The sequence below is a fragment of the Geotrypetes seraphini genome, chromosome 15, assembly GCF_902459505.1.
Source record: "Geotrypetes seraphini chromosome 15, aGeoSer1.1, whole genome shotgun sequence".
NCBI lineage: Eukaryota > Metazoa > Chordata > Amphibia > Gymnophiona > Dermophiidae > Geotrypetes > Geotrypetes seraphini.
The window spans coordinates 10,499,638-10,527,591 of record NC_047098.1 but is presented as its reverse complement, the minus strand read 5'-3'; the positions used below and the strand labels follow the sequence as shown (position 1 = coordinate 10,527,591).

The following is a 27,954-nucleotide window of genomic DNA, read 5'->3' as shown; positions in this document are numbered from 1 at the left end:
CTACGGTTCTGTAGGTATGGGGCCGAAATTTTGGCACACATCTAAGATGCCTTAACTATCAATGTATTAAAGTTAACTGGTACTAATTTGGATTTGCGCATGCATCTACCTATGCTGAGTGTCAAATCCCATAGCAGGCAACTCAAAAGGGGGCATGAGCAGGTCAGGGTCATTTTGAAAAATTGGGCACAATGTTTTCGAATAGGGCCATATGTATGCCAAAATGCTATGAGTTGAGTGTTGGCATTTGCACCAGGTTTCAGCTGGCGTAAATACCAATGCGCAACTTTAGGCCCAGGGATTGGCTATGCTATTCTATAAAAGGCGCTTATCCTAGACTGCCCTCTATAGAATATTTATTTATTTAAAAATTTATATACAGTCTACAACTAGGTGGTTTACAGAGTACGTAATGCTGATTTTTCTGGTGCCGATTTGCGAGTACCATTTATAGAATTCATCTCCATACTTAATTACATTACATTAGGGACTTCTAGTCCACCAATACCTCGCAGTTCTAGGCGGATTACAAAAGAAGATAACGGGACAGTTCCAGGAAAATGACCGATTAGGGTGCTAATTACACGGTTGAGACTTAGCTGGGGAATTGACGAGATTGGGACTAGTCAAGGAGATGCATTAGTTTTTCTTGATAAATTTTTGGAATCGCAGGGTTTTCAGAATGTTTTGTTAGGCGGTCGTGGGTGTCAGCATGCCGGAGAGGTGGTGATCTAGTTTTGCTGCTTGCGTTGCTAGGAGGTGGTCTTACGTCTTCTTGCGCTGTGTGACTTCTGCTTTATAGAATTACTCCCTTAGTGACCACAAGCCCCATCAACGCTATCCGTTTTCCATTCTGACTGTCTTCCCGAGCCAATCTCTGCCTATACTCTCCCTTGTCTACAAGAAGGATCTTCTACACTTGTTCCATGCTGTCCTGAACTCTGTGGCTATTATCGCCCTCACTATACATCCCGCAGAGGCTCTGCATCCAATTCCTTTTCTGTAGAGCAATTTTTCCTCGTCTTCCTTCTCATCCTCTTGTAGCCTTACATCAAGGTTTATTTACTCTAGAACTTAACTTTTCAACAACCAAAAAATTCTTCCCTCTTGGACGTCAGCATTTCCTCCTGAGCTACGAGTATTTAACTCTCCGTGTCATATACTCCCTCCTTCCTCTTGTTCTGTGTGGCATCTGCTGTAGGGCATCACTGTGCTCTGGCACAGTGGCGTAGCAAGGGCGAATGGCACCCCTCCCTCACCCTCGTCTCCGTGTACCCCCTTCCTCCCCACTCCTTCGCCACCCAACCCCGCCCTGTACCTCTTTAATTTTCCCTGTGTGAGCAGCATCGCCAACTTGCTGCTCGCGTCGGCTTTCCCTCTGACATCACTTCCTAGGTGCGGGACCTGCGAGTGACATCAGAGGGAGAGCTGGCACTGACGTGAGCAGCAGGTTCCAGGTGCTTATCGCACTGGCGAAGAGCTAGAGGTCCGTTGGGGAGGGGGAAGAGGGGAGTGAAGACACGTACGCGGCAGAGAGAGGAGTGTGAAGGAGTGGGGTCGGAGAGGAGGATGGGTGTCCAGGGTGGACTGCTCCACCCCTCACCCCCCCTACACCACTGCTCTGGTACATCCTTTGATCGGTCCATCGCTGTTGCCAGTTAGATGTACAATGCCAGAACAGCAGTGTAGAATAATGACCGGTATGTCAAGATATTCTAGTGTGCATATCCTCTATGAATCCCAATGGATGGAATAAGCAATGCAGGACAGTGAGACATTCTTTATGCTTTGGGGAAAAAGGAAATTTGTCCCCGTGTCATTCTCTACAACAGCCTCAGCACCTTGAGGTGGTGGGATCAAACCCCACACTGCTCCTTGTGACCCTGGGCAAGTCACTTAATCCCCTATTATCCCGGGTGCATTCGATAGATTGTGAGCCCACTGGGACAGATACAGAAAATGCTTTGAAGTACCTGTTTGTAAACCATTACGAATGTCATTGTAAAACTACAAAAAGGCAGTATATAAGTCCCAAGACTTAAAGCATGTTGGGTTTGGTATGCAACAATCAACACTTGCTGACCACTGCTGGCATTTCACTTGAATTTCAATGCCAAGCTATGTCTGGGCTTCAGCACTGAATTTCTGGCTATACGGAGCCAGCAAAAACATAGCCGGTGAAGTGTGATATTCTGTACTTAAACCAACGATAATGAACCACATAAAGATAGAACTGACTTTAATCTAGTCCTATTTATGTGGTTACTTTGGCCAGTTAAGTACGGAACTGGCCAAGTACTGACTCTGCCACCAATAGGCCTTCAAAGTAGCTCCTTTCCTATTGGATGCTAACCCAACATTTTCAGTGGCATTATTTGGCAAAGTGCAGGTAAAAATTAGCAGTTATACCTGAAAAAGCGGTTTAACCAGCTAGGAGCTATTTCTGGCCAGTTAAATTGTATTTATTTATTTTTTTAAATTTATATACCGTCTTTATCTAGACTTTGAATATAGAACCAGAGGCGGGGGTTCGGACTGTCCCCGGTGCCTTCTTAGTGGGGGGTCACCAGCATCTCACCGCTCCCCCCGTGCCATGTTTGCGCCCTCCCTTCCCCACACCCCTGTATCTCTTTAAAATCTTCGCCAGCGCGAGCACCTACTCTAGCCTGGCTCCCTCTGAGATTTCTTTCGGGTCTCGGGACCAGGAAGTGATGAGGTCGGAGGAAAAGCCAATGCCAGCGCAAGCAGCAGGCCGGAGAAGCTACTTACGCTGGTGAAGATTTAAAGAGGCACAGGAGTGGGAAGGGAGGGCACAAGTGTGGCTTGGGCTGCAGAAGGAGGAGGGGGTTGGCGTGGAGAGCAGGGGGCAGAGAGGAGGGTGCGGGGTTGGGGGGTGCATCCTACCCTCGGTATGCCACTGTATAGACCCCATTGATTTTTTTCTTCATTGTTTTTTTTTCTATAAAATAGAAAACAAAATATAAATATTTATGTGAGCTGATGCAAGATGACCGGATGGTGGGAACTTTAGATGAGAGAAAGATGCACTGAATTGTACAGTATTTGGAACACAATCTGTTTAGGCATTCACCAGCGCCCTCTGCTGGCCTCCATGATGAAGCGCTGCTACAACTTAGTCTCGTTGATAATAAAAGCAGTTCCAAAACAAGCCTGTTTAAATATGCAGTGATCAAAATTATAGCAAAGCGTAGAGTTACCAGATTTTACAGTTGTAAAACCCAAGTCATGCCTCGAGCCTCGTTCCGTCCCAGCCCTGCCCAGCCAACTCCTTTTCCTGCTCGGAGTAATGTCGGGAGGGCGTCTGCGCATGAGCAGATGTGACGTCCCATGCATGTGTGTGACATAACCGCAGAGAGAGGTGACGTCAGAGAGAGGTGACACTCGGTATGATAGACAAGACCGTGGAAATGCACTCTTTGCTGCATTGGTACCCAAAACCGGCGATATAGGGCACATTCGGGGGATGCCTGTAATCAGTCTTGCTGCAATTTACATATTTTAGACAGGCGCTTCCTTGACGCCCTTTATACCTGGGGCAATGAAGTGCTGAGCGGCTCGCCCAGCATCGCAGTGGGAATCGAACTCACAACCTCAGGGTGCCGAGACAGCTGCTCTAACCGCTAGGCCACGCCTCCACTGCAAAAAGGGGAGTTCCCGCGAGAGGACCATGGGCAGGACCTGGGCGGTCCCCACTGTTCTTGCGCGCACTTTATCGAATATCCACGTTTAGGCGCGACCGCTTACATCAGCCGTAGACGCAGCATAAGTGGTTACGTCTAAAGTTGGACGTGGAATTGGTTATATACCCTAGCGTTCCATAACATATTTGGCGCACAGATTGAATGCGTGGTTTGGAAAATCAATTCTAAAGGCCACGTCTTGCTTTAATTTTAGAAAATCACTAAAAACACACTTGCTTAACATGTTTTCCTCTTAGTTTCACTACTGCATAATCTACCAATAATAATAATAATAATAATTTTATTCTTATATACCGCCATACCCGGCGAGTTCTAGGCGGTTTACATCAGTTAGATTAGGATCCGCGTTGACAGCAGATTTACAACAATTTATCAGCTATATAACAAATTTTTAACCGAACTTGATAGAGGAGGAGGGGGGATTGGGGAAGGTCAGGAATGGAGAAGCTATCGTGGAGGAGGAGAAGAGCAGGGGGGCGAATTAGGGGGGGGCGAAGTGTAATGAAAATTGGGGGGGCCCTTAGGGGTCTTGTTCGCTGAATAGGTAAGTTTTGAGTGATTTTCTGAAGCCGAGGTAAGTGGGGGCCTCTAGTATCATTTGGGCAAGACATGAGTTCAGCTTGGCTGCTTGGAAGGCGAAGGTTTTGTCTAGGAATCTTTTGAGGTGACAAAGTTTTAGCGAGGGGAAGGCGAACAGCTGAGTTCTACGGGATTTCTTGCTTGTGTAGTACCGGTTAAAATGAGGATTGATGTAACTTGGAGATGAACCATTTACCGATTTGTAGCCGAAGCATGCGAATTTAAAAATAACTCTAGATTCGAATGGCAGCCAGTGAATTCTTACTCATTTTTTATATCTTAATCTCCTCTATTGTCTTAACTTAATTGATTTTTATCAGATAAATTCCTTTACTGACTGTTTTTATTGTATTCAGACATCGACTGTTTATTATGAATTTTAGATTTTAATTGTATGTATTTTTTGTTGTGAACCGCTTTGAACTTTTGGTTTAGCGGTATACAAGAAATAAATTATTATTATTATCACCCTCCGCATGAACAGTTAAACATCCTGAATCAATACGTCGCGCTCCTTCCCTGGCAAGTGTTCAAATCCAAGCTAAAGGCCCACTTTTTGGAAACTGCTTTCAACTCTTAATTCCTGTAAAGTTCCTGGCGCAAGCAGCAACCCTCAAGCTGCTGTCACAGCAGCGTCGGCTCGTCCTCTGACATCACTTCCTAGGCGTGGGTCCAGGAAGTGACATCAGAGGAAGAGTCGACGCTAACACGACAGCAGGTTGCTCGCGCCAGAAACATTACAGAGGTACGGGGGAAGGGAAGCGACGCACACGTGTGGCAGTGTGCCTTCAACAAGATGGCACCCGGGGCGGACTGCCCCCCCCTCCGTCCTCCCCCCCTTACGCACCCCTCTTTCCTGTAGAACAGTATACCGTTCCTTACGGAAGGGTTAAGCACCTCAACTCTTTAAAGGAGCCCCATAATATGATTTCAGTATTATGAAGTGTTTAGATGTTATCTAACAGGAGGAGAAAATATTTTAGTTGCATCTGTGAAAACAAAGGAATAGAAAAAAAAAGAGAACAAATTATAAAATAAAAAGGTACCGTCTATATTTTTTCATAAAGATTTTTGATCAGTCTTAGTGAATTGTAACTATTTTTATTGGCTACGTCTGTGCTGTGTTGGAATTCTGAATAAACAGAGCCATCTGGTCGCACCATTGCTAAGGCCCTTCTTCAGACGCGAGAAAGGCACAGGACAAATTTTTCCCCTTTCCCGCAGGAACTCAATTTCCCCGTCTCTTCCCCACAAGATTTGTTACTGTCCCTGTCCCCATCCCACTCCTGTAAGATCCACCTTAATCGCACAAGCCTTATGATTTTAAAGTATTGGAGGCTTGTGCAGACGAGGACGGAGCTTAGGCATTGGTGGACTGAGGCATTATGACATCACAATCTGAGCTCTAGAATGTTGCTACTTAGGATTTTAAAGTGTTGGAGGCTTGTGCAGATGAGGGCGGAGCTTGCAGGAATGGGGCCAGGGCGGGACAGAAAAATAAGTTCCCGCGGGGACGAGGAAAAATTTGTCCCCGTGTCATTCTTTATGTCAGACGATGTTCTGTATTGCGGGTGCTGTATAAGGTAAGATCATCTTTGTCCTGGAAACTTGTGCCCTTAAACACTTGGTAGACTCATAAAGGTAGCATCTCTATCTAACGTCTTCTTTTAACTAATGATATACATTAGGAGATTGCTTATCTAACGTGTCCTCCAGACATCCAGATAAACCAATTGTAGATCAGCTAGCCTTTGACAGTGTAATGAAGTTGCCATAGATCACATAGAGACATCAGTTAATACGACAGTTTCACTGTTTTCTGTATGAGATGCACTTAACCAATAAGACTGAGTGTTGGGGGGGGGGGAAGCGCCTTCCTTTTTTTTTTTTTTTAAGCTCAGGTCTCTGTATAGCAGTGATTCTTAACCTTTTTTGAGTCACGGACCCCTTTAAGAATCTGATGAAAGCTACGGACCCCCTTCCCCATAAACACAACTACAGTGGTGCCTCGCATAACGAACGCCTCGCACAGCGAACGCTGCGCACAACGAACTTCATGTCTTGCTTCCTACAACGAACTTCGTTTCACACAACGAAGTCGCCCGAGCTGCATCCTTCCGCGCAGGCACTGCGCTTAACTGCCCTCTCTCCGCCTGGCTCCCTGTGCAGTGGCGGACCGTCGGCTCGCAGGGGCCCGGCGCCTACTGCTGATGCGTTGGGGGGGGGCGGAGCTACTCTCGCTGCTTCCCCGATGCTAAAAAAAAAAAAAAAAATGAACAGTTAAGTCCCAGTTTTTGCCTCTGAGACTCTGCCCTCTCTCACTGTAAAATTAGACTCTACTTAGTCTGTCTTTAAATTTAAAAAATGTGTGTTGTTTTAAAAAACAATTATGTTTTTAGATGTATCTAAATAAAAATAATAACAAAAAATTTATCTTTTTTTATGTCATCTTAGCATATTTTATGCTACAGAACGAATTATTTTTTTTAACATGTATTGTTATGGGAAAACGCGTTTCACATAACGAACTTTTCGCATAACAAACTTGCTCCTGGAACCAATTAAGTTCGTTGTGTGAGGCACCACTGTATGCATGCAGTGAACATAAGAACATAAGAATTTGCCTCCGCCGGGTCAGACCAGAGGTCCGCCCCGCCCAGCGGTCCGCTCCCGCGGCGGGCCTCTCAGGCCTATCACCTGTGTAGTGAATATAATGTACTTTATTTTTCGAGATTTGGTTGTCTCGTACATATATGATATACACAAAGAGGTCCTTTTACTAGGGCGTGTTAACTGATTTAGCGCATGCTAATCGATTTAGCGCTTGCATACGTGAGCTAAATGTTAACACGCCCTAGTAAAAGGACCCCAAAGTATTATTAAACTTTAAAGGAAACAATCACTCCTTTCTATGCAAAAAGTAGTAGCCACTCTTCTTGTGCAAATTAAAACGTTTTCTACTACCATTACGACTACGACATCTACTCTCTTGTTATCCGTGAGAGAAATCAACAGTAATGGGCTCTGTAGTGAATATAAATGTTCATTTTTATCTGACCCTCGACCTCCTGAAACACATCCATGGACCCCAGGTTAAGAACCTCTACTTTAGAGGCTTTTGTGCCAAAACAGCATGCAAGACCGCCCTTAACCAAATAAGGGAGTCAAACCTAAATGTTTTTCGTTTGTAAGCTTTGCGCTTTGAGAGGATAGGACCAGATGAGAGGTTTAGCAGACAAGTCTTGCTTCATAACAGCCCCCAAGAAGAGTTTTGTATTTCTGCTCATTAACTCAGAGGATTAAGCACTCTTGTTTTTGCCTATTATATTATTACCCAGTAATTAAGGGTTCTATCTCTTTCTGATTGGGAAGGAAGGAGGGAGAGAAGAATCGATGAGTGGAAGAAATATGAGAAGCAACGAGCCAAAAAAAAAAAACAAAAAACCCAGAGAGAAAACCCTGCGAAAGGACTAAACTAACTAAACTAAAGCTTAACTTCATCATTCTGAGAAGGCTCGACTCAGTTTACAGCAATTAAATAAACAGGGAATGATTTACAAATGATAAATGGAAGATAATAGCAACATTTCAAAAGAATTAATTTTCCAAATGTTTGGCAAATAGAGTAGATTTTAAAGATTTATGGAAAAATTGACATGATTTGGAACTCCTTAAAAAAAAAGGGGAGACCATTCCTGAGTTGAGAGAGTTTAAAGACCAAAGATTGACTGACGATCTTGACTCCTTTAATCCCTTTTTTAGAAGGAAGGGAGAGTTGAAATGGTTGGATACCAGTTTTTCAAAAAGAAAGTTTGAACATATGTTCCCTTCGCAAGCTGGTTCAAAGCCCATAAATTAATGTGTTCGCCAGACTTTGCGAGAGTCCAGGTAGTCTTGAAAACTGCTCCTTCTTGGTCATCTTTTGAACGTGGCACGCTCTACAGTCGGGCAAAAGAAAATGAAAGGGGTATATTGCCAAGTAGTGGCGACCTGGACGGACCACTGTTGAAAATGGGTTATTGGTCTGGACGAAGCTTTTGGTCTGTTCCAGAATGCCGATGCTTGAGTTCTTGGAATGCCAGCAGCCAAGTCTATGAGATTGCTCCAAAAGAAATAACCACATCTAAACAACTTCAAGAGACCTTAATTAAAGATAACATTAATTTAAGGAGGAAAATTGAAATGCTTGAGAACAATTCACGTCGTAATAATTTAAGGTTAATCAACTTTCCTAGGCTTGAAATGGTAACACCCAGAGATATGCTTAAGAGATACTTGGTGGAAATTTTAGGGCACCTTCGCGCGTGCTAAGCCCCACACTAGCCGAAAAACTACCGCATGCTCAAGAGGAGCAGGCTTGGTAAAAGGAGCCCTTAGAGATATCTGAAGAAATGTTACCACCATTCTCACGGTTCTATTATCTCCCTGATAAAGGACGTAATCAACAACAAAAAGAAGAACCTTTAAATATTTCAGAAATACTAGAGACATCTGATAAGGATTTAGCATTGTCAGCCACTTTGATTATAACTCTAGCTTTACCAGTTGATAAAATGGTGACGGGATAATTGCGCGCCAGATGCCAGCGTGCTGACAATCCAGCGCCGACAATTTGGCGCAAGACAGAAGCGCGCGGGGGAAAAAATAATTTTTAAAGAGCTCCGACTGGGGGTTTGGGGTGGTAACCCTCCCACTTTATTGGTTAGTGTTCGTGCTGCTGTTGCGCGGGGGGGGGGTGAAACCCCCCACCTTATAGAGAAAATCGGAACTTTTCCCGAAAAAAATCAGAAAAGGTTCCGTTTTCGCTATAATGGAGGTTTCCAACCCTCAAACCCCCCTCCAACAGCAGCGCGAACACTAACCAATAAAGTGGGGGGGTTTCCACCCCAAGCCCCCCGTCAGAGCTCTTTAAAAATTACTTTTTCCCCTGTGCGCTTCTGTCGTGCGCTGAATTGTCGGCGCTGGATTGTCAGCGCGCTGGCGTCTTGCACGCCACTGACTATGAACCGATAAAACAGGGTTGTTAAAACTTTAAAACCAGACAAAACATTTTCCTTGGTCACAAAATACAAATGTTCCCAGGTCTTTCATGGGAGACACAAAAGCGCCGCCGTGAATTTCTTCTTTTGAAACCTGGGGTTATATCTTTTGGGGGGGGGGGGCCACTTTTTATTTGAGACACCCGTGCAAATGTATTGTGTGTTACCGTAATGTGAAGCAGGTGTTCTTTGAACCATCTCAATTGACAACCTTTGTGGCAATGTCTCGTCTGGATGCAGGAAATCCTTGAGCCCTATAATTTGTTTAAGAGCTCCTTTTTCAAAGCCGCGTTATCGGTTTAACGCACGTAATAATGCGTGCTAATTTGCTGGCCGTGCTAGCCACTACCGCCTCCTCTTGAACAGGCAGTAGTTTTTCGGCTAGCGCGGGGGTTAGCACACGCTTAAAAGGTACATGCGCTAAAGCCGCTAACGCTAGCCCTATGTAGGGGACCCCATTTCAGTGCTATAGCTTCCAGCATCTTGTTAAATGTTTTTATTTTCTTCTATGTTTCGCTATTTTTTGTAGTCTTGGATCCAAAGACGAGGACTTGAGCATAAATAGTTTAATCTTATTATCTTTGAATTATAATTTCAAATGTATTTAATGTTCTTACTGTTATTGCTTTCTGTACAAGTTAATACTTGGATTTAAATTGAAAATCAATAAAGATTTAATTACAAAAAAAAAAAAAAAGGTATTTAGTCTAATAAAAAAAGAATCATCGCGTTTATCTTCGATGGATTCTTTACTCTTAATTTGTAACCCTCCCCATTTTCCTATCGTTTCTAGTTGGTCATGTATTATTTTGTGAGTATTTTTTTTTGTTTCTGTCTCCCCTTTTTAATTATAAATTGTGAAACGCTTAGGAGTTTTGATTTGCGTTTTTTCAGAACTTTAATAAACTTGGTATTTATTTACCGCCTATCAAGGCTGCATAAGCGGTTTACAATCAGTTACTCGAGCATTTTCCCTGTCTGTTCTGGTGGGCTCACAAGCTATCCAACGTGCCTGGGGACAATGGAGGATTGAGTGACGAGGAGCAGCACAGGATTTGAACCCACAACCTTAGGTTTACTGAGGCTGTAGCTCTAACCACTAGGCCACTCCTTCCTCCTTTATTTCCAGTCATTCAAGTGAAGTAACATGGCAACCACCCCACTTTAGCTAAAGCGGACAAGTAGTAGTTTAGGGGCGGGGTCTTAAGAAAACCTTTTTTTTTTTTTTTTTTTTACTAACACCTCTTAGCATGGTTAATATTATTCATGGCTTCATGTTTTGTTCTTGTTTCTCGTTACAGGGGCAGGTAGCAGCGTCCATCACAAATGCAACAGTGCCAAGCATCGCATCATTTCACCAAAGGTTGAGCCAAGGACAGGCGGTTACAGTGCCCACTCGGAAGTGCAGAACAATGACGTGTCGGAGGGCAAGAACGAGCACAGCCACGGGAAGAGCTCAAGCCGTGAAAAGAGGAACGGAAAAGTGGCCAAGCCTGTCCTGCTGCACCAGAACAGCGCCGAGGTCTCGTCCACCAATCAGGTGGAAGTCCCTGACACCACCCAGAATTCTCCCGTTTCCATCAGCAGCGGCTTAAACAGTGACCCGGACATGGCGGACAGTCCCGCGGTCACGGGTGTCTCCAGCATGGCAGTCGCCTCGGTGATGGGAAGTCTGTCTCAGAGTGCCACCGTTTTTATGTCCGAAGTCACCAACGAAGCGGTGTACTCCATGTCTCCCACCACCGGTCCCAGCCAGCACCTACTTTCTTCGGACGCCGCTGCCCAAGGGCTGGTTCTGGCCGTGAGCTCAGACGGGCACAAATTTGCCTTCCCCACAACAGGCAGTGCCGAAAGCTTGTCCATGCTGTCCGCCGGTGTCTCGGAAGAGCTCGTCCTCTCCACCACCCTTGACAACAGCAGGAAGTTGTCTGAAACTGCCATGAACTTTGACCCAGACTGCTTCCTGAACAATCCCAAGCAAGGGCAGACTTACGGTGGAGGGGGTCTGAAAGGAGATAACAGTATAAGGCATTCCCCCAACGCAGATCACAGCTTCAGTTTCAGCGCAGCCCTGGCTAAAGAGATTAAAACAGAGGACACATCTTTCGAACAACAGATGTCTAAAGAAAGCTATTCTTCCCTGTCGTCTTCAAATTCTCTCACGCTGATAGCAGGTTCCAGTTTGCTTCCGTCTGGAGGAGGTTTGAGCCCCAGCACCACTCTTGAGCAGATGGACTTCAGCGCCATCGATTCTAACAAAGACTATTCAGCCGGTTTCAACCAGACAGTTCAGAGTCCCCACGTTCACCAGACCCCTTCTCCCAGCTTCTTTCTACAAGACGACAGCAAGCCTATCCCTCTCGGCCAAAACGCTCACAATAACATGAACGACGCCAGCGGCTCTTATGTCAACGCCTTAGGGATCCCCAATGTGAAAACGGAATCATCGTCCCAAACCCCCTCCAACTGCAACGGTACCGTAGACCAGACAAGAATAGAGTCCACAACCTCCCTCCAGCTCATGCAATTCCAAGCCAACTTTCAGACAATGACTACAGAAGCTGAAGTCCCCATGGAGACAGCCCAGCAGGCAGAGGGGAACGAGAACATGCTTAAGTCGGGGGACCTTCAAGCCTGCAATACAGAACATTACATGCAATCTGAAAGCAACGGAGCTCTCAGGAACGGAAACAGCCTTCCAATTCTCCAGGGAAATATGGTACAAGGACTCTACCCTGTAGCCCACCCTAGTTTAAACAATTCTTCCAACATGGAACTCAATTTAGATCACTTTGATATCTCTTTCAGCAACCAGTTTTCCGACCTGATCAATGATTTCATATCTGTAGAAGGCGGGAGCAACGCCATCTATGGGCACCAGCTGGTGGCAGCTGATAACAGCGGCCTGCCTCAGGCAGAAGATGGCAGCAGGGCAACGTACAGTCAGACTGAAATGTGTATACCTTGCTGCAGCCCCCAGCAAGTCAACATGCAGCTCAACAGCGCCGAAACCGGAGCTACCAGCATGGCCTACATGCATGTGGCCGAGGTGGTGTCAGCGGCAGCGCAAAGCACTCTGGGAATGCTCCACCAGAGCGGGCGCCTGTTCATGGTGACGGATTATTCACCAGAGTGGTCTTACCCCGAGGTGAGCTTTCAGCCATTATTCGTTTACAATTGCTGGAGTGTCATTCTTCAGTTAATAGGGGGCCTCTGTGAACTTTCGTTTCCCTCATTGTTGACAAGGCTTTTAAATATCTTCTCTTTGGAACAAGGGCCTGGAAGTAAAAAGCTATTTACATGTATCAATGTATGTTTTATTAAGCACTTCATTATACCGGTAGGGATGCTTTCTAAGCTTTCAGAACGAAAGCATTTTGTCTCTGGCTAAAGAACGGGATTTCCCATCTGCTACCTTTCTAGTTAATTTAAACTGGTGGAGTGTATTAGGAGAGAAGTTTAAAATGCATAATCCATTCTGCCCTAGAATAGCTATCGGAGAAGTAAAAGTGAGGGGTTGATAACTTCCAGTTAGTTGGTCTGGGTACCAGTGTACATGAACCAAAAAGAAAAGGGGGGGGGGGGTTCTTTATTTATTTAACATTATTTCTAACCTATCACACCCCCCCCACCCCAATTTCTAGGCAGAGCCCAAAACCATGGGAAATATTCATCAGGTGCAAAAATCACCTAAAATCACTAATATAATGACGTATAAGATCTCGATAGGCTACTAATACCCCACTCCTCTCAGCGGACGCTTCGATCATCTAACCGCCCCCCTCGCTCTGGAACGCAGCCCCCGGCTTATTTACGAGAGATTGCAACATTTAGATCAGTGGTTCCCAAACCTGTCCTGGGGGACCCCCAGCCAGTCAGGTTTTCAAGATATCCCTAATGAATATGCATGAGAGAGATTTGCATACCTGTCACTTCCATTATATGCAAATCTCTCTCATGCCTATTCATTAGGGATATCTTGAAAACCTGACTGGCTGGGGGTCCCCCAGGACAGGTTTGGGAACCACTGATTTAGATCATTTTAAGTCTAGCTTAAAAACCGGGCTTTTCAAGGACGCTTTTGCAGTATGACCGTTCTTTTAAGGAGGTTTTAATCCAATCGTAGTCCAGCCGTTCTGGCGGAACCCTCGGCTCCCCCGTCCTCCTGTTTTCCCTTTTTTTTTCTCCTTTCCTTTCAAACAATTGTAGTTCTCCCCCCTTCCTCTCGTGCCAGTCTGTTTAAGTCAGTCATGTTAGTCCAAGTAGTTTGTCCTTTGATGGGGGTTTTCTTTTTTTTTGGGGGGGAGGGGTTTTATGATGAGTCCTAATGTGTTTTAGTAGTTCCCTGTTTTTGCTTTGATATCTGATAAGGCGAGATAACAAAATTTTAATAAACTTGGTTTAAGCAATAAAGTATGATTTCATTGAATGTATGATTAATAAGTAATATTACAGTGTACAGTGGTACCTCGGTTTGCGAGTGTTTTGCAAGACGAGCAAAACATTTACAAACTTGGTACCTCGTAAACCGAGCGCGCCTTGATTTGCGAGCCTCCCCTCCCCCCCCCCCCGCGAACCAACACCCCCCCGCCGCCATCCGGCACCCCCCCTACTGCCATCGGGCACCCCCTGCCACATCCTGAGGTCCCCCCAACCCACCCGAACCCTCTTCTTACTTTGATGTAGCCTCCGCACCGGCACCAGCATGTCCTGTGCTGGTGCCGGTGCCCGAAGATCTGCCTCCTGTGCTGGGCATGTGCGCATTGAGAACGTGAACTCTCAGGCCTTGAGCATGCGTACATGCTCAAGGCCCAGCACAGGAGGCAGATCTTCGGGCAACGGCACCAACGCACAGGACATGCTGGTGCCGGTGCCGGTGCGGAGGTTACATCAAAGTAAGAAGAGGGTTCAGGTGGATTGGGGGGACCTCAGGTCGCGGCGGGGGAGTGCCCGATGGCGGTGGGGGGTTGCCCGATTGCGGGGGGGAGGGTGCCGGTTCGCGGGGGGGGGCCTTCGGGGGGAGCAATGCCGGTTCTCGTGGGGGGAAGCAGCGCTGCTGGCCTCGGGGGGGGGGGGGTGGAGGGTGGGAACCTATCATAGCGAGTTTCCATTATTTCCTATGGGGAAACTCGCTTTGATAAACGAGCATTTTGGATTACGAGCATGCTCCTGGAACGGATTATGCTCGTAATCCAAGGTACCACTGTATATGATTGTGTTATGAATTACTTGTTGAAAGTTTAAAAATGAATAAAGAAATATAAAAAAGTAAAAATAATTGCCAAACATCGATACCACGTCATATCAGCATCCATTCTCCCACACGTAGCTCTCACCAAGACTAGGCCAAACCCATCCCTCCACTCATGTAGGGCTCCTCAAAAGCAGTTTTGATTCTCCACGACGAATGTGTTTATTTTTGCCTGTATTAGAAGCCTGGTCCGCCCTAGCGGTTTAATGCTAGGCCTAAGAAGAAGTAACAAGTTATCTCTTCTTTCTGTGGCTGATGTTAACGGGGATTTCCTGTCTGCCGCTTCTTTCTTTTTCCACCAGTACAAAAATCCCAGAGGGTGAAAAATCAATTCAATGCTAACAATCCCTCGGTTCCAATTTAGGTTGTATAAGGCTCCTTTTACTTAGGTGCGTTAGGGCCTTAACACGCAGAATAGCGCGTTCTAAATTGATGCGCGCGCTAGACCTTTAACGCCAGCACTGAGCTGGCGTTATTCTAGAAGCGTACCATGCAGTGTAGCACGCAGTAATTCTCAGAGGGGACAAATAACCCCTATCTCTTAACCTATAATATGAAATGTTTTGAAGAGGTAACCTCAGTGCAAAAGTAACAGCTATCGGGGCTCAGGAAAAGCCGCGTTCCAGGCTTAAACCTGTGTAGGAGGCCCTATCTCAAGCCTCTTTAGCCCCCATCACAGACGTACATCTTGTGCTTTTCAATAATAATAGTGAACCCACTAATAAGTGGTTCCGAGTACAAGCCAGGGACAAGTACAGGGAGAGTCACCACATGTAACCCCGCTGCCCTGCGTTCCAAAAGAGCTAAAGCATAGAGTGACAAATGCCACTGAGAGAGGGAGGGAGCATGTGGAGACCGCCAGGAAATCAGAATGGCCTTCTTAGCCAAAAGGAGAGCCTTGGAGACCATCAACCGCTGCCCAGCAGAGCATCGGGAAAAAGCCGCGTCGTCGTAAAAGAGGGTAATAGTAGGGTACATGCAGGCAACGAAGGATACAAAGAGGACAGAAAAGCCCATACATTCTGCCAAAAGGCCCGGGCGCCAGACTTTTAACTCGTGTTTCTATCAGGCATAAGTCTAGCACCCAAAGTTAACGCACAAAGGGCCATATTCTTTGTGCGGCTCCTAACAAAACTGGCACCGACTAGAACTGTGCTTAACACAATTTTGCAAGGCACCTTTTATAGAACTGCGCTTAGGGGAAAATGCTGTATAGGACGCCCAACCCCACCTAACCAGCCCGATTCTCTAACCGGCGTCCATGTCACAGGCGCTGGTCAGAGAATCACGCCCAAAGAAATCCACATACCGCAATCAGCAATTTTTTTTTTAGCATTACCTTTTTGCTGCCACATTTCAGACCATTCTTCAAGCTTTGCTAGGTCCTTTCTCGTGTTACTCACACTATCGGGAAGGGGGGGTTGTCTTCTCTATGGCAGATTTTGGTGTCTTCTGCAAAGAGGCAAATCTTACCCGACAGCCCTTCAGCAATATCACTTAACAAAAATGTTAAAAAGAACAGGCCCAGGAACTGAAGCTTGAGGCACACCACTGATAGCATCCATTTCCTCAGAGAGATCTCCGTTGACTCCTACCCTCTGTTGCCTTCCGCTGAACCAGTTCCTGCCCCAGTTTGTCACTTTTGGGCCCATCCCGAGGGCACTCAGTTTATTATTAGATGCCTGTGTGGAATACTGTCAAAAGCTTTGCTAAAATCTAAATTCACCACATCTAGCACACTCCCTCTATCCAATTCTCTGGTCACCCAGTCAAAGAAATTGATCAGATTTGTCTAACAAGACCTGCCTGTAGTGAGTTGAAAAGGGCAATATTAGGCCAATGGGGAAAAATGGTCTCTACGGGTGTAATATGAAAATAATCAGCAGAGGGCAGCAAAGGAACAGGTAACTGTCTAAGAAAGCCAAGATGCATCTTACAATGTTAGACTAAAGCCTGTCGCTTTAGTGAAATAGTATTATTAATATAATTTCTAGTGCTGCAAGGTGTATATGGTGCTTTACAGAGCCAGTCCCTGCATCTCAGAGCTTATAATTTAGTCAAGACAGCAAAGACATACAAAAGACTCTGAGTTAAGATGGCAAAGTCCATGATAGAGAATATTTAAAGATGAAGTTAGAACTGTGATTAATTGAGGAAGGGACAACTTTTCAGTGAGGGATCTTAGGAGTTCAGAAAACAGCCACACAGTGGTTGAGGAATACTTTTTAATATTTTCTTGAAACAGATCTGCACCTGGAGAGGAGCTTTGGGTCTTTCCACAGCTGGTTAAGCATTTTTCCTTGGCATCTGAGTAGGCGTGAGGCATTCTGAGAGAACAAACAGCACCTGTCACTTATGTCACTTGTGCAGGAACGTATTTTAATGGGGAGTTTAGTTGAAGGCAGAAATCACTTTAATTTGGTGAATCAGCAGAGACTAAATTATCTTCCCAAAACAATCTATCAGGCTGATGTGATAAGAATGCATTAAAAATTGGGGTTAAAATTTCAGTGCTGATATTTTTAAAATTATATATAAATAAATAGAAAGAACAGTCTTTTAAAAGGTCACTGTCCATATAGAAGAGAAACCTCACTGCTTGCCCTGGATCGGTAGCATGGAATATTGCTACACCTTGGGTTTTGGCCAGGTACTAGTGACCTGGATTGGCCACCGTGAGAATGGGCTACTGGGCTTGATGGACCATTGGTTTGACCCAGTAAGGCTATTCTTATGTTCTTATGGGCTAGATGGACCTTTGGTCTAACACAGTATGGCTGTTCTAATGCTCTTACATGTACCAAGTATAGGACAATTTTGCCATTGTAACATCACTGATGAGGTTGGCTCTGAGGCACTGTGGAATGAGGCATTATGACATCACAATCTCAGCTCTGGAATGTTGCTAATCATTGGGGTTCCGGATGTAAGGATTGTTAGTGGCCCCCACAATATATGGTTGGTGGGGTCACTTGAGAGGCGCCCTTACAAACGCCAGGTCCCAGGTTCAGTTCCCTCACTGAAGATTCACCAGGAGTAGAATCAAATAAGAAACACAGCCAAAGGTGATTGCATAAAGAATATATTATAGAAATAGGCTTACAGAAAAGCAATATTTATAAGCATTACAATTAAGCATTACAATTAAGTAGAGAGCAAAGCAGTTTCCCTGCACTACAGAGTCCAGAAGGAAGCGTGAAGTTCCAGGGAAAGGCAGAGAGAGAGAAAAGGGGGATGGGGTGATGCTTCGTGTTCCATAGATAAAGAGAAGGATAGACAGAGAGATAGAGAAAGAGAGAGCTCCATGTATGTTGCAGAGAGGAGGCTTTTATAGCTTGGAATCTTATTCTGAATATAGAAACTATTGAGCTTCAATAGAAGTTAAATCTCCCCCTCCTTAGTAAACTTGTGCTAGACAACTGAAGAATAGGCTATGGTCAAATGTAATTTCCAATATGCCTCTGACAATAGTTTCTGATTAACTTTAGTTATCTGTGCACCTGGACCCATTGTCCTAAGCACCCTCTTAATCAGACATTAACACCTTTTAGCTAATCATGATTCAATCGGGGCTATTTAACACCGTCTTTTCAGGCCATATGAAACAGTCTGCCTACACTCACATGCCAAAAGTCAGATTGATATAATTTCCCATAGGCCTTTGCTGACATTAGTTATGCCAACTGAAAATGCTGATTGCTAGCAATAGCTATGCTGACATCGGAATCTTGCTATTCTTTGAGATTCTATGTGGAATGTTGCTACTCCTTGGGTTTTGGCCAGGTACTAGGGACTGGATTGGACATCGTGAGAACGGGCTACTGGGCTTGATGGACCATTGGTCTGACTCAGTAAAGCTATTCTTATGTTTTTAAGTTTAATTCCAAGGACTAGAGAATCCACACGCAGCTTCAGACTCTCTCCACATTGTCAGCTCTCTCAGTAAGTCAGGTAATGCCAAGGTGGTTGTTCTAAACCAACTTTTTATTATAATAAAGTTTATAAAATGGGTAGATCGGGAAATATAATAGAAAGACGGACATCACTAACTAGAGATAATAATAACAGTTTATAGACCGCAGGACTATGAAGTTCTGTGCGGTTTACAATGATTAAAAGATGCTACGGATTGAGTAGAATTAACAGCTCTAGGGATCAGTTATTGTGGAATAAGATTGTCCAGGTCAGTTGCCTAAGTACTTCAGGAACAGATATGTTTTTAGGTGTCTCCTAAATTCCCCATAAGTCATAGGCGTAAGCAATTGTTCCAGATCTTGACCCCATAATGCTGCCTGATGTGAGAAAAGATGTTGATGATATCTTTTAAATTTACATCCTCTAACCGATGGAGAAACAAAATTCAAGTGTGATAGGGGCAAGAAGGGTGGAACTACAATTTCTTTAAATGAAAAAGAACGAATAAGGGGAAAAACATTGAGGGATGGGGTCGCTGGTAGCCAAAGGCTTACTTTTGAAGGTCAGTTATGTCTGGGTCAGTAAAAAGGATCAGTCCGAACTTTCCTGATTGTCGGAGGTTACCCGGGGAATTCCAGGCTGCCTTAGATATTCCATGTCAGAAGCCAGATAATGGCCCAGCCCTGAATACAGGGGACTGAATCAGTCAACGTCAACGTCAACTGGCCTTTGAAAGAACCTTGACCGCCTCAGTCTGAATATTGGTCTTCCAAGTGATGCTACACAGTAGTAACAGCTAAACTTTAAGCGGATAAAGTATCCATTTAGATTTCTATGTGAAGTTTCAGCATCGTAATTTGGACAGATAGCATCAATGGAAATCCATATGACATCATCAGAAGATACGTTTATAAACAAATGTTCACCCGTATGAGGCTAATTTATGCAGATAAATGGGGGTCTTATGAAATTAGATCATGCTTAAAAGTACGCAAGCCCCTGGATTCTATCTATGTGCCCAGGTTTGGGTACCTACATTTGAGTGCAATCTTGAGTTGGGTGCACAATGTAATTGGTTAATGAGCCTTTAATGAGCAGTAATTGGCTGCTAACAAGCAATTATTGACGTTAATTTAGGATCTGTACACATAAGAATAGCCATACTAGCCCCCTGTTTTCCTAAGGTGCGCGATGCGTTGTAGCGTGGGCTAAATATACGCACGTGCTAACCGCTAACGTGTCCATAGACTAACATGCATGCGTTAGTGTGTAGCGTATGGTTAGCGCGCACTAAAATACTTAGTGCACCTTTGTAAAAGAAGCCCTAGGTCAGAGCAGTGCGCCACTAGTCCAGTATCCTGATTCCGTAGTGCAATGTATCACCAACTGTGTGCGTAGCAGATTCCAGGTGTGTACCGGCAAGGAGGAGAGGTGCCAGTGCGGGCTGACTGCTTTTAGGATGTGCGTCTCGTGGCCGGAGGCACGTCCTGTAGGCAGACAGCTCACGCCAATGACTCTTCTCCTCGCCAACGTCTCTCCTCCTCTCCCCGCTCCTCCCCTCCTCCAGAATTCCCCACTGAAGTGGTGGGTTCGGGGTCATGGCCAGGTGGGTCTCCGCACATGCACAGATGTCGACGCGATGACGTCACGCATGCATGTGATGTCATCACGTTGACATCCAAGTGCCTTCCAGCTAAGGCACTGGGTTTAGTGTGCCTTCCGGCCAAAAAGTTTACGGGGCACTGCCAAAGTGGCTAATCCAAGTCACATGTACCAAGCAGAATCCCAGAGTGGCAAGATTCCATCTGGCTGACCAAATCCCAGAGCGCACATATCAAAAGGGGGTGTGGCCTTGAGAAGGGCATGGGCATATCAGAGGTGTTTCAAAAAGTCATGCATATTGTTACAAAATAATGGGTCAGCGGACACATAAGAACATAAAAATAGCCTCACTGGGTCAGACCAATGGTCCATCAGGCCCTGTAGCCCGTTCTCATGATGGCCCATCCAGGTCACTAGTACCTGGCCAAAGAGTAGCAACATTCCAGCATCTCAAAGAATAGCAAGATTCCGGAACCCCAATATGAGCAACATTCTAGAGCTGAGATTGTGATGTCATAATGCCTCATTCCTCAGTGCCAACCTCATCAGTGATGTCACAATGGCTTGATTGTCCTATACTTGGCAGACGAAAGAGCATTAGAACAGCCATACTGGGTCAGACTAATGGCCCATCAAGCCCAGTAGCCAATTCTCACAGTGGCCAGTCCAGGTCACTAGTACCTGGCCAAAATCCAAAGTGTAGTAATATTCCATTCAGAATCCTAAAGAATAGCAAGATTCTGGAATCCAAAAGAGTAACAAAAGATCCCGGAACCCCCAAAGAGCAGCAAACTTCCGTGCTGCCGATCCAGGGCAAGCAGTGGCTTCCCACATGTCTTTCTCAATAACAGCCTATGGACTTTTCCTACAGGAAGCGCAGTATCCTGTTTCCAACAGTGGCCAACCCTGGTCCCAAGTAGTAAAACAGATTTTATGCTGCTTATCCTAGGAATGAGCAATGGATTTCCCCAAGCTATCTCAATAATGGTCTAGGGAGTTCTCTTTTAGCAAATTATCCAAACCTTTTTAAACCCCGCTAAGCTAACTGATTTCACAGCATTCTCTGGCAACGAATTCCAGAGTTTAATTACATGGTGTGTGAAAAAATATTTCCTCCGGTTTGTTTTAAATCTACTACTTAGTAGCTTCATCGCATGTCCCCTAGTCCTAGTATTTTTGGAAAGAGTGAACAAGCGATTCACATCCATCCTTTCCACTCCACTCATTATTTTATAGACCTCTATCATATCGCCCCTGAGCCATCAATTCTCCAAGCTGAAGAGCCCTAGCCGCTTTAGCCTTTCCTCATACGGAAGTCATCCCATCCCTTTTATCATTTTTGTCGCCCTTTTCTAATTCTGCTATATCTTTTTTGAAATATGGCTCAGCTTGAGTTTCAGCAGGTGAAAGTCTAGAGCCTAAAATTAAGGCGTGGGAATCAAAACTAAGCCCGATCGTACAAAGGGCCCATTCCTTTTATAAAATCAAGCTTAGGGCTGGTCTTTTCCAGCACCCAGTTTTGACTGCCATTTGAAGAAACCAGCCCCTGGGGCAGGCCGGCTTATACTTGTGCTATAGGTGTGCTCGGGCGGCATTTGGGTGAACGTGGGCGGTTGCTCTCTGCATCAGTTCCATTATGATTCCAGTCCCAGGTGCAGAGGGGCACCAAACGGAACTGAAACTTTTCAATTACAAAATAACCAGCATCAGTGCAAATCCAGGTACAGTCATAGAAAAAAAAAAACAACAACAACACTGCATTATAGCAATCAAAAATATTGCATGTGTCTGAATATTGGCTGGGCCCTATTAACCTCTGGGTGCCTGTGACTGTCAGTAGCTTAAAAATCGCTGATCGTCACAGACTGAATATCTGAGTCTCTGTTTTTATATGTGACTCAGCTTGGCTGATATACTATAGTGTGATATTCACATTAGCCACCAGATGGCCCTGTTGCTTTACATTACAAATACAGTATATAACTATACAGTACATGGAGATTTCTTTTGTTTAAGTCTGTTTGCAGGTGTTAATAGTTGGAATGGATTCCAGGTCGGTATTCATGAAAAGACAGGTTGAGAATTGTAATTGTGATGGGCACTAGCTTAATTAGGTAACTAAATGAACGCACATATATGCAGATTTGGTCTAACTTTTATTTTTCCTGTTTTGCTCTGCTTGACATGTTTTTATGAACTTTTATTCTGGTCTTTGTAGGGTTCGTGCCCTGTCGTAGCAGGAAGTTACAGATCACTTTCAGGCACGACTTGGAAAAAGCCAGGCTGTCTGGTTCCTTTAACTGATTCCTTTTTCCAGAGCAGGCAGATCCTTGCATATTCTACTCTTATTGAAAGCTCGGGGAGGGGGGAGGGGTCATAGAAGGGTTGTTACCTCACATTTCCCAAGTGGTGTAAAGCTGTGAAGTGAGAAAAAAAATTAAGGAACTGGACAGTGTCATTCGCTACTGTTTGGCTCTCGTTTTGTAATTTAGACTCCACCTGTTCTCCCTCCCACCCTCACCCAGATCCTTTGTCCTTTCTCTTTTCTGTGCAGGGGGGAGTGAAAGTCCTAATTACAGGACCCTGGCAGGAAGCCAGCAATAACTATAGCTGTTTGTTCGATCAAATCTCAGTGCCTGCGTCACTTATACAGCCAGGGGTGCTTCGCTGCTACTGCCCAGGTAAGAAGCGTCTGACTGGTCAGGGAAAGAACTGTAAACATGGACGCTAAGGGGGAAATTCTGTAAATGGCATCAAAAAAGATGGGTGCCTTTAATGTAGATGCCGGATACCTGGATGGATTTTCAAAACCCGCCACTTTGTCCGGGTTTTGAAAAGCTTTGAACTCAGGGCTGCGTCCGGAGAGCATGCGCGGATGCGACACGGTGACATCGTATGCATGCGCGGATGCATGGGACATCATCGTGTCACTCCCGCGCCTGCTTGGAGGCCCTCCAAATGCGGCTCCGAGCTCGAGAAGAGGAGGGTTGGGTCAGGGCTGGGGTGTGAGTTGGGCGGGGCCATGTGTCCGTATTTTACTCATGTAAAATCTGGTAACACCTAACTAGGCACCTATTACAGAATCGCACCTAACTTAAAACTTAGACACCTGTGCATAGAAACAGGCGGCAGATAAGCGCCACGGCCCATCTAGTCTGCCCACCCCAATGACCCTCCCCTACCTTTCTCTGTGAATTGATCCCACGTGTCTATCCCATTTGGCCTTAAAATCAGGCACGCTGCTGGCCTCAATCACCTGAAGTGGAAGACTATTCCAGCGATCAACCACCCTTTCAGTGAAAAAGAATTTCCTGGTGTCCCCGTGATTTTCCACGGATGCCCCCTTGTTGCCGCGGGACCCTTGAAAAAGAAGATATCTTCTTCCACCTCGATGCGGCCCGTGAGATACTTGAATGTCTCGATCATGTGACCCCTCTCTCTGCGTTCCTCGAGCGAGTACAGCTGCAACTTATCCAGCTGTTCCTCGTACGGGAGATCCTTGAGTCCCGAGACCATCCGGGTGGCCATTCTCTGGACCGACTCCAGTCTCAGCACATCCTTACGGTAATGCGGCCTCCAGAATTGCACACTGTATTCCAGGTGGGGCCTCCCATGGATCTATACAATGGCATAATGACTTCAGGCTTACGGCTGACGAAACTCCTACCTATGCAACCTATGATTTGCCTTGCCTTGGATGAAGCTTGCTCCACTTGATTGCCAGTCTTCATGTTCTCACTGACGATCACCCCTAAGTCTCGTTCTGCTTCACTTCTTGTTAGGATCTCGCCATTAAGGGTATAAGTCTTGCATGGATTTTGGCTGCCCAGGTGCATGACTTTGCATTTTTTGGCATTGAAGTTGAGTTGCCAGGATACCCATTACATCTCTCAATACCCTCCCCCTAATTCCTACCCCCTTCCCTTTTCCCTATTCACCTCTCCCCCCCCCTATCCTCCCCCAAAATTTAGTTTATAACATTTTATTGAAGGAATCCTACTAAACCCACCAAACCCAATGAAAGTTGACAAAAATAAAGAACTGGAATTTTAAGTAAATAATCATAGTTTCAGTGTAAATCATTAAGAATTAAACTTCTTGCCTTAGTTGATAGATTCTGAATATACGGATCCCAAATTTCCATAAACATACGAATTTTCCTAGCCGAACGCCTAACTTCCCAAGTCTCAAATAACAATAGACGATGAAATTGATTCCTCCAATGCCAAAAACTAGATGCTTCACTTATTGTTTTAAAGCAGGGGTGCCCAACACGTCGATCGCGATCGACCAGTAGCTCAGGAAGGCAACGCGAGTCGATCGCGGAGCCCATCCCGGGCTCCGTGATAGACTCGTGTTGCCGTCCTGATCTACCGGGCCGATCAGCCTTCCTCTCCAGTGTTCTCTCTAGGGCCTTTTAGCTGGGCGGTCCGCTGAGAGGAGAGTGTGGCGGTGTGGTTAGAACTAGAGCCTCACCACCTTGAGGTTGTGGGTTCAAACCCCGCACTGCTCCCTGTGGCTCTGGGCAAGTCACTTAAACTCCAGTGCCCCAAGTGCATTAGATAGATTGTGAAAGGCTTACCAGATTTTACTGTAAAATCCGGACCCATGGCTCCGCCCAGTTCCACCCCATTCCGCCCCGCCTCCCTCAACCTGTGTGATGACACTGCCTTGCATCCGTGCATGTGTAGATGTCCTCCTGACGCGGTCCCAAGCTGGAAGCTTTTCAAAACCCGGACAAAGTTGCCGGGTTTTGAAAAGCCCTCCGGATGCCTGGACATGTCCTCTAGAAAGAGAATTTGTCCGGGTAAATCCAGACATCGGGTAAACCCTAGTCAGAACCAGGGATATGGAACGCTCAACCATTATACACAATTTGCTTTGGGGCTTTCTCCTCATTGCTTTGCTCTCGCATCTAGCCCAATCCTTATAACAGCTAACCTCGGGTAAATCAGGATGTCTGATAACCCTAGACCAGGGGTAGGCAATGGCGGTCCTCGCGAGCCGGAGCCAGGTCAGGTTTTCAGGATCTCCACCATGAATATGTACGAGATGGGTTTGCATGCACCGCCTCCTTGAGATGCAAATCTATCTCCTGCCTATTTATTGTGGGTATCCTGAAAACCTGACCTGGCTCCGGCTCTCGAGGACCGGAATTGCCTACCCCTGGTCTAGGGTTATCAGAGTTACACTGCATTGACCCAAAGACGTGTACAGTGTGGTCTCCAGAGGACTCCGAACAGCTCCAAAACGGCGCTATACGAATGATTACTCTATATAACCAGGTTTTCCTTCTTCTTCCTAGCTCACGACACCGGCCTTGTCACCCTACAAGTTGCCTTCAATAACCAGATCATTTCCAACTCTGTGGTGTTCGAGTACAAAGCCCGAGCCCTCGCTACCCTGCCCTCATCGCAGCATGACTGGCTGTCTCTAGATGGTAAGCATAACGCTTTTGGGAGGGGGGGCTAGTTTTTGGGGGCACTATATATTGAATTTAGCCCTAAGTGGATATTACAGAACAGCTTGGGATACCAGATGTCTGGATTTACCCAGACATGTCCTCTTTTTAAGAGGATTGTCTTGGTATCTGGATAGATTTAAAAAACCCGGCACTTTGTCCGGTTTTTAGACGGTCCCGGCTCTGCCAGAGCTCGGGGCTGCATCTGGAGGGTGGCCGAGCATGATGATGTCATATCCATGAGTGCTCAGAGGCCTTCCTAGGGTTATTAGATCTTTCATCTGGAAAAAAGGATGAGTGCCCCCCCCTGCCCCACTCAAACCTCATCTCTTCGGGTCGCGTCTGGAGTGCATCTGTGTGGGCATCATTACATCACATCCACACATGCGTAGATGCCTTCCAGACTTGGCCTCGATCTCAGCAGCTTTTAAAAACCCGGACAAAGTGTCGGGTTTTGAAAAGCCGCCCGGACAGTCCTCCAAAAAAGAGGACGTGTCCAGGTCAATTCAGACGTCCAGTAATCCTAGGCCTTCCAGACGCGGCTCCGAGCTCTGGGAAGAAGACGAGATGAGGTTTGTACCAGGGCGGGAATGGGGGAGGGCTGGGGGCAGGTCCCCCTTTTTTTTTCCATCCCAAATATGTAGGAGTCTGCAGTTAGATGTCAGTGTTTTCGACTTGTATGCACATAACATGCATGTCAATTTAAGCCCAACAAAGAAAAATGGGGAGACCCAATGATCCACAATCCACTGATGAAAACAAAAGCTGTGGATACAGATGTTCTGGAGATAATTTAATAAACACTGACATATAAAACCATGAAAATTCAATGAAAAAAGTACAATGATAAAAAATACAGTGGTAAAAATCCAACCGGACCCTACACGGTCCGTGTTTCGGCGAACACGTCTTCCTCAGGGGTCCAATGGTTTGCAACCTCACATATAAAGAATTGGACTAAAAACAGTCTATTGTCTTTAAACATGTGAGCAAAGAACACCGCAGACAAGCTGAAATAGCAAAAAAATGCCCATCTGCAGTAACCATTATCTCTCTCCTTATTGGCTAAGGCTCTTAACATTTGCATCTCCTCTTCCTATAGGCTAAGGCTCTTTATACCTGCTTTGTGATGTCATAGAACGTTATGGTTATAGAAACATTGAAACATGATGGCAGATAAAGGCCAAATGGCCCATCCAAAGCATCCACTTATCTCCTCCGCTCTTTACACCTGCATTGTGAGGTCATAGGGCTTTATGGTTATAGAAACATTGTAACATGATGGCAGATAAAGGCCAAATGGCTCATCTAGTCTGCCCAACAAAGAAAAATGGGGAGCCTCAATAATCCACAGTGAAAACAATCCACCGATGAAAACAAAAACTGTGGATACAGATGTTCTGGAGATAATTTATTAAACACTGACATATAAAACCATGAAAATTCATTTAAAAAAGTACAATGATAAAAATCCAACCGGACCCTATAGGGTCCATGTTTCTGCGAACACGCCTTCCTCAGGGGTCCAATGGTTTGCAAACTCACATATAAAAATTGGACTGAAAACAGTCTATTGTCTTTAAACATGTGAGCAAAGAACACCGCAGACAAGCTGAAGTAGCAAAACAATGCTATAGCTATACTGCTGATTTATTTTTGGGGGGCACCTAATTTTGAGTGAATATAAGATATTACATTATAATCGTGAAATGGCACGGAACACCTGCAGATGGAGACATTGTTGCCGTATACGACATCCCATTCTAACCCAGGAATGCTATAACTATAGCGTTTTTTTGCTACTTCAGCTTGTCTGCGGTGTTCTTTGCTCACAGGTTTAAAGCCAATAGACTGTTTTCAGTCCAATTCTTTATATGTAAGTTTGCAAACCATTGGACCCCTGAGGAAGGCGTGTTCGCCAAAACACAGACCGTGTAGGGTCCGGTTGGATTTTTATCACGGTATTTTTTATCATTGTACTTTTTTCATTGAATTATCATGGTTTTATATGTCAGTGTTCAATAAATTATCTCCAGAACATCTGTATCCACAGTTTTTGTTTTTATCTGTCAATTTAAGCCCACCATTTATAGTCGTGATCTTTTCTGCATTGCGGCTAACACTGATGTACAATGCCGCCTGCTGAAGTAGCATTAAACCGACCTGCACTGTTTGCTGTGTTGACTGTTAACACACAGTGCAATATTGCACATTGAGGGGACTCCTAAATGTTTATTCTCCGTAGGCGCCAGGATGGCGCACGCTAAGCATGGATTCTATAATGGCAATGGCCATAATAGAATACTAGCATAATCCATAGCTGCTCGCCTAACTTTAGGTATGACTAGTCTAGGTATGACTAGGTATGACTAGTATGACTAGGTA

General features: G+C 45.3%; 1 protein-coding gene across 8 annotated transcripts in view; it reads left to right on the top strand.

Moving 5' to 3' along the window:
• CAMTA1 (calmodulin binding transcription activator 1) overlaps positions 1-27,954 on the top strand; it is a 1,525,397-nt gene that overhangs the window by 1,324,943 nt on the left and 172,500 nt on the right. For all 8 annotated transcript variants that reach the window (XM_033922054.1, XM_033922049.1, XM_033922047.1 and 5 more), the window contains 3 exons: positions 10,642-12,488; positions 22,663-22,789; positions 25,414-25,548. In XM_033922054.1, coding sequence (XP_033777945.1) covers positions 10,642-12,488; positions 22,663-22,789; positions 25,414-25,548 — 2,109 coding nt within the window. The remainder of the gene's footprint in view (positions 1-10,641; positions 12,489-22,662; positions 22,790-25,413; positions 25,549-27,954) is intronic.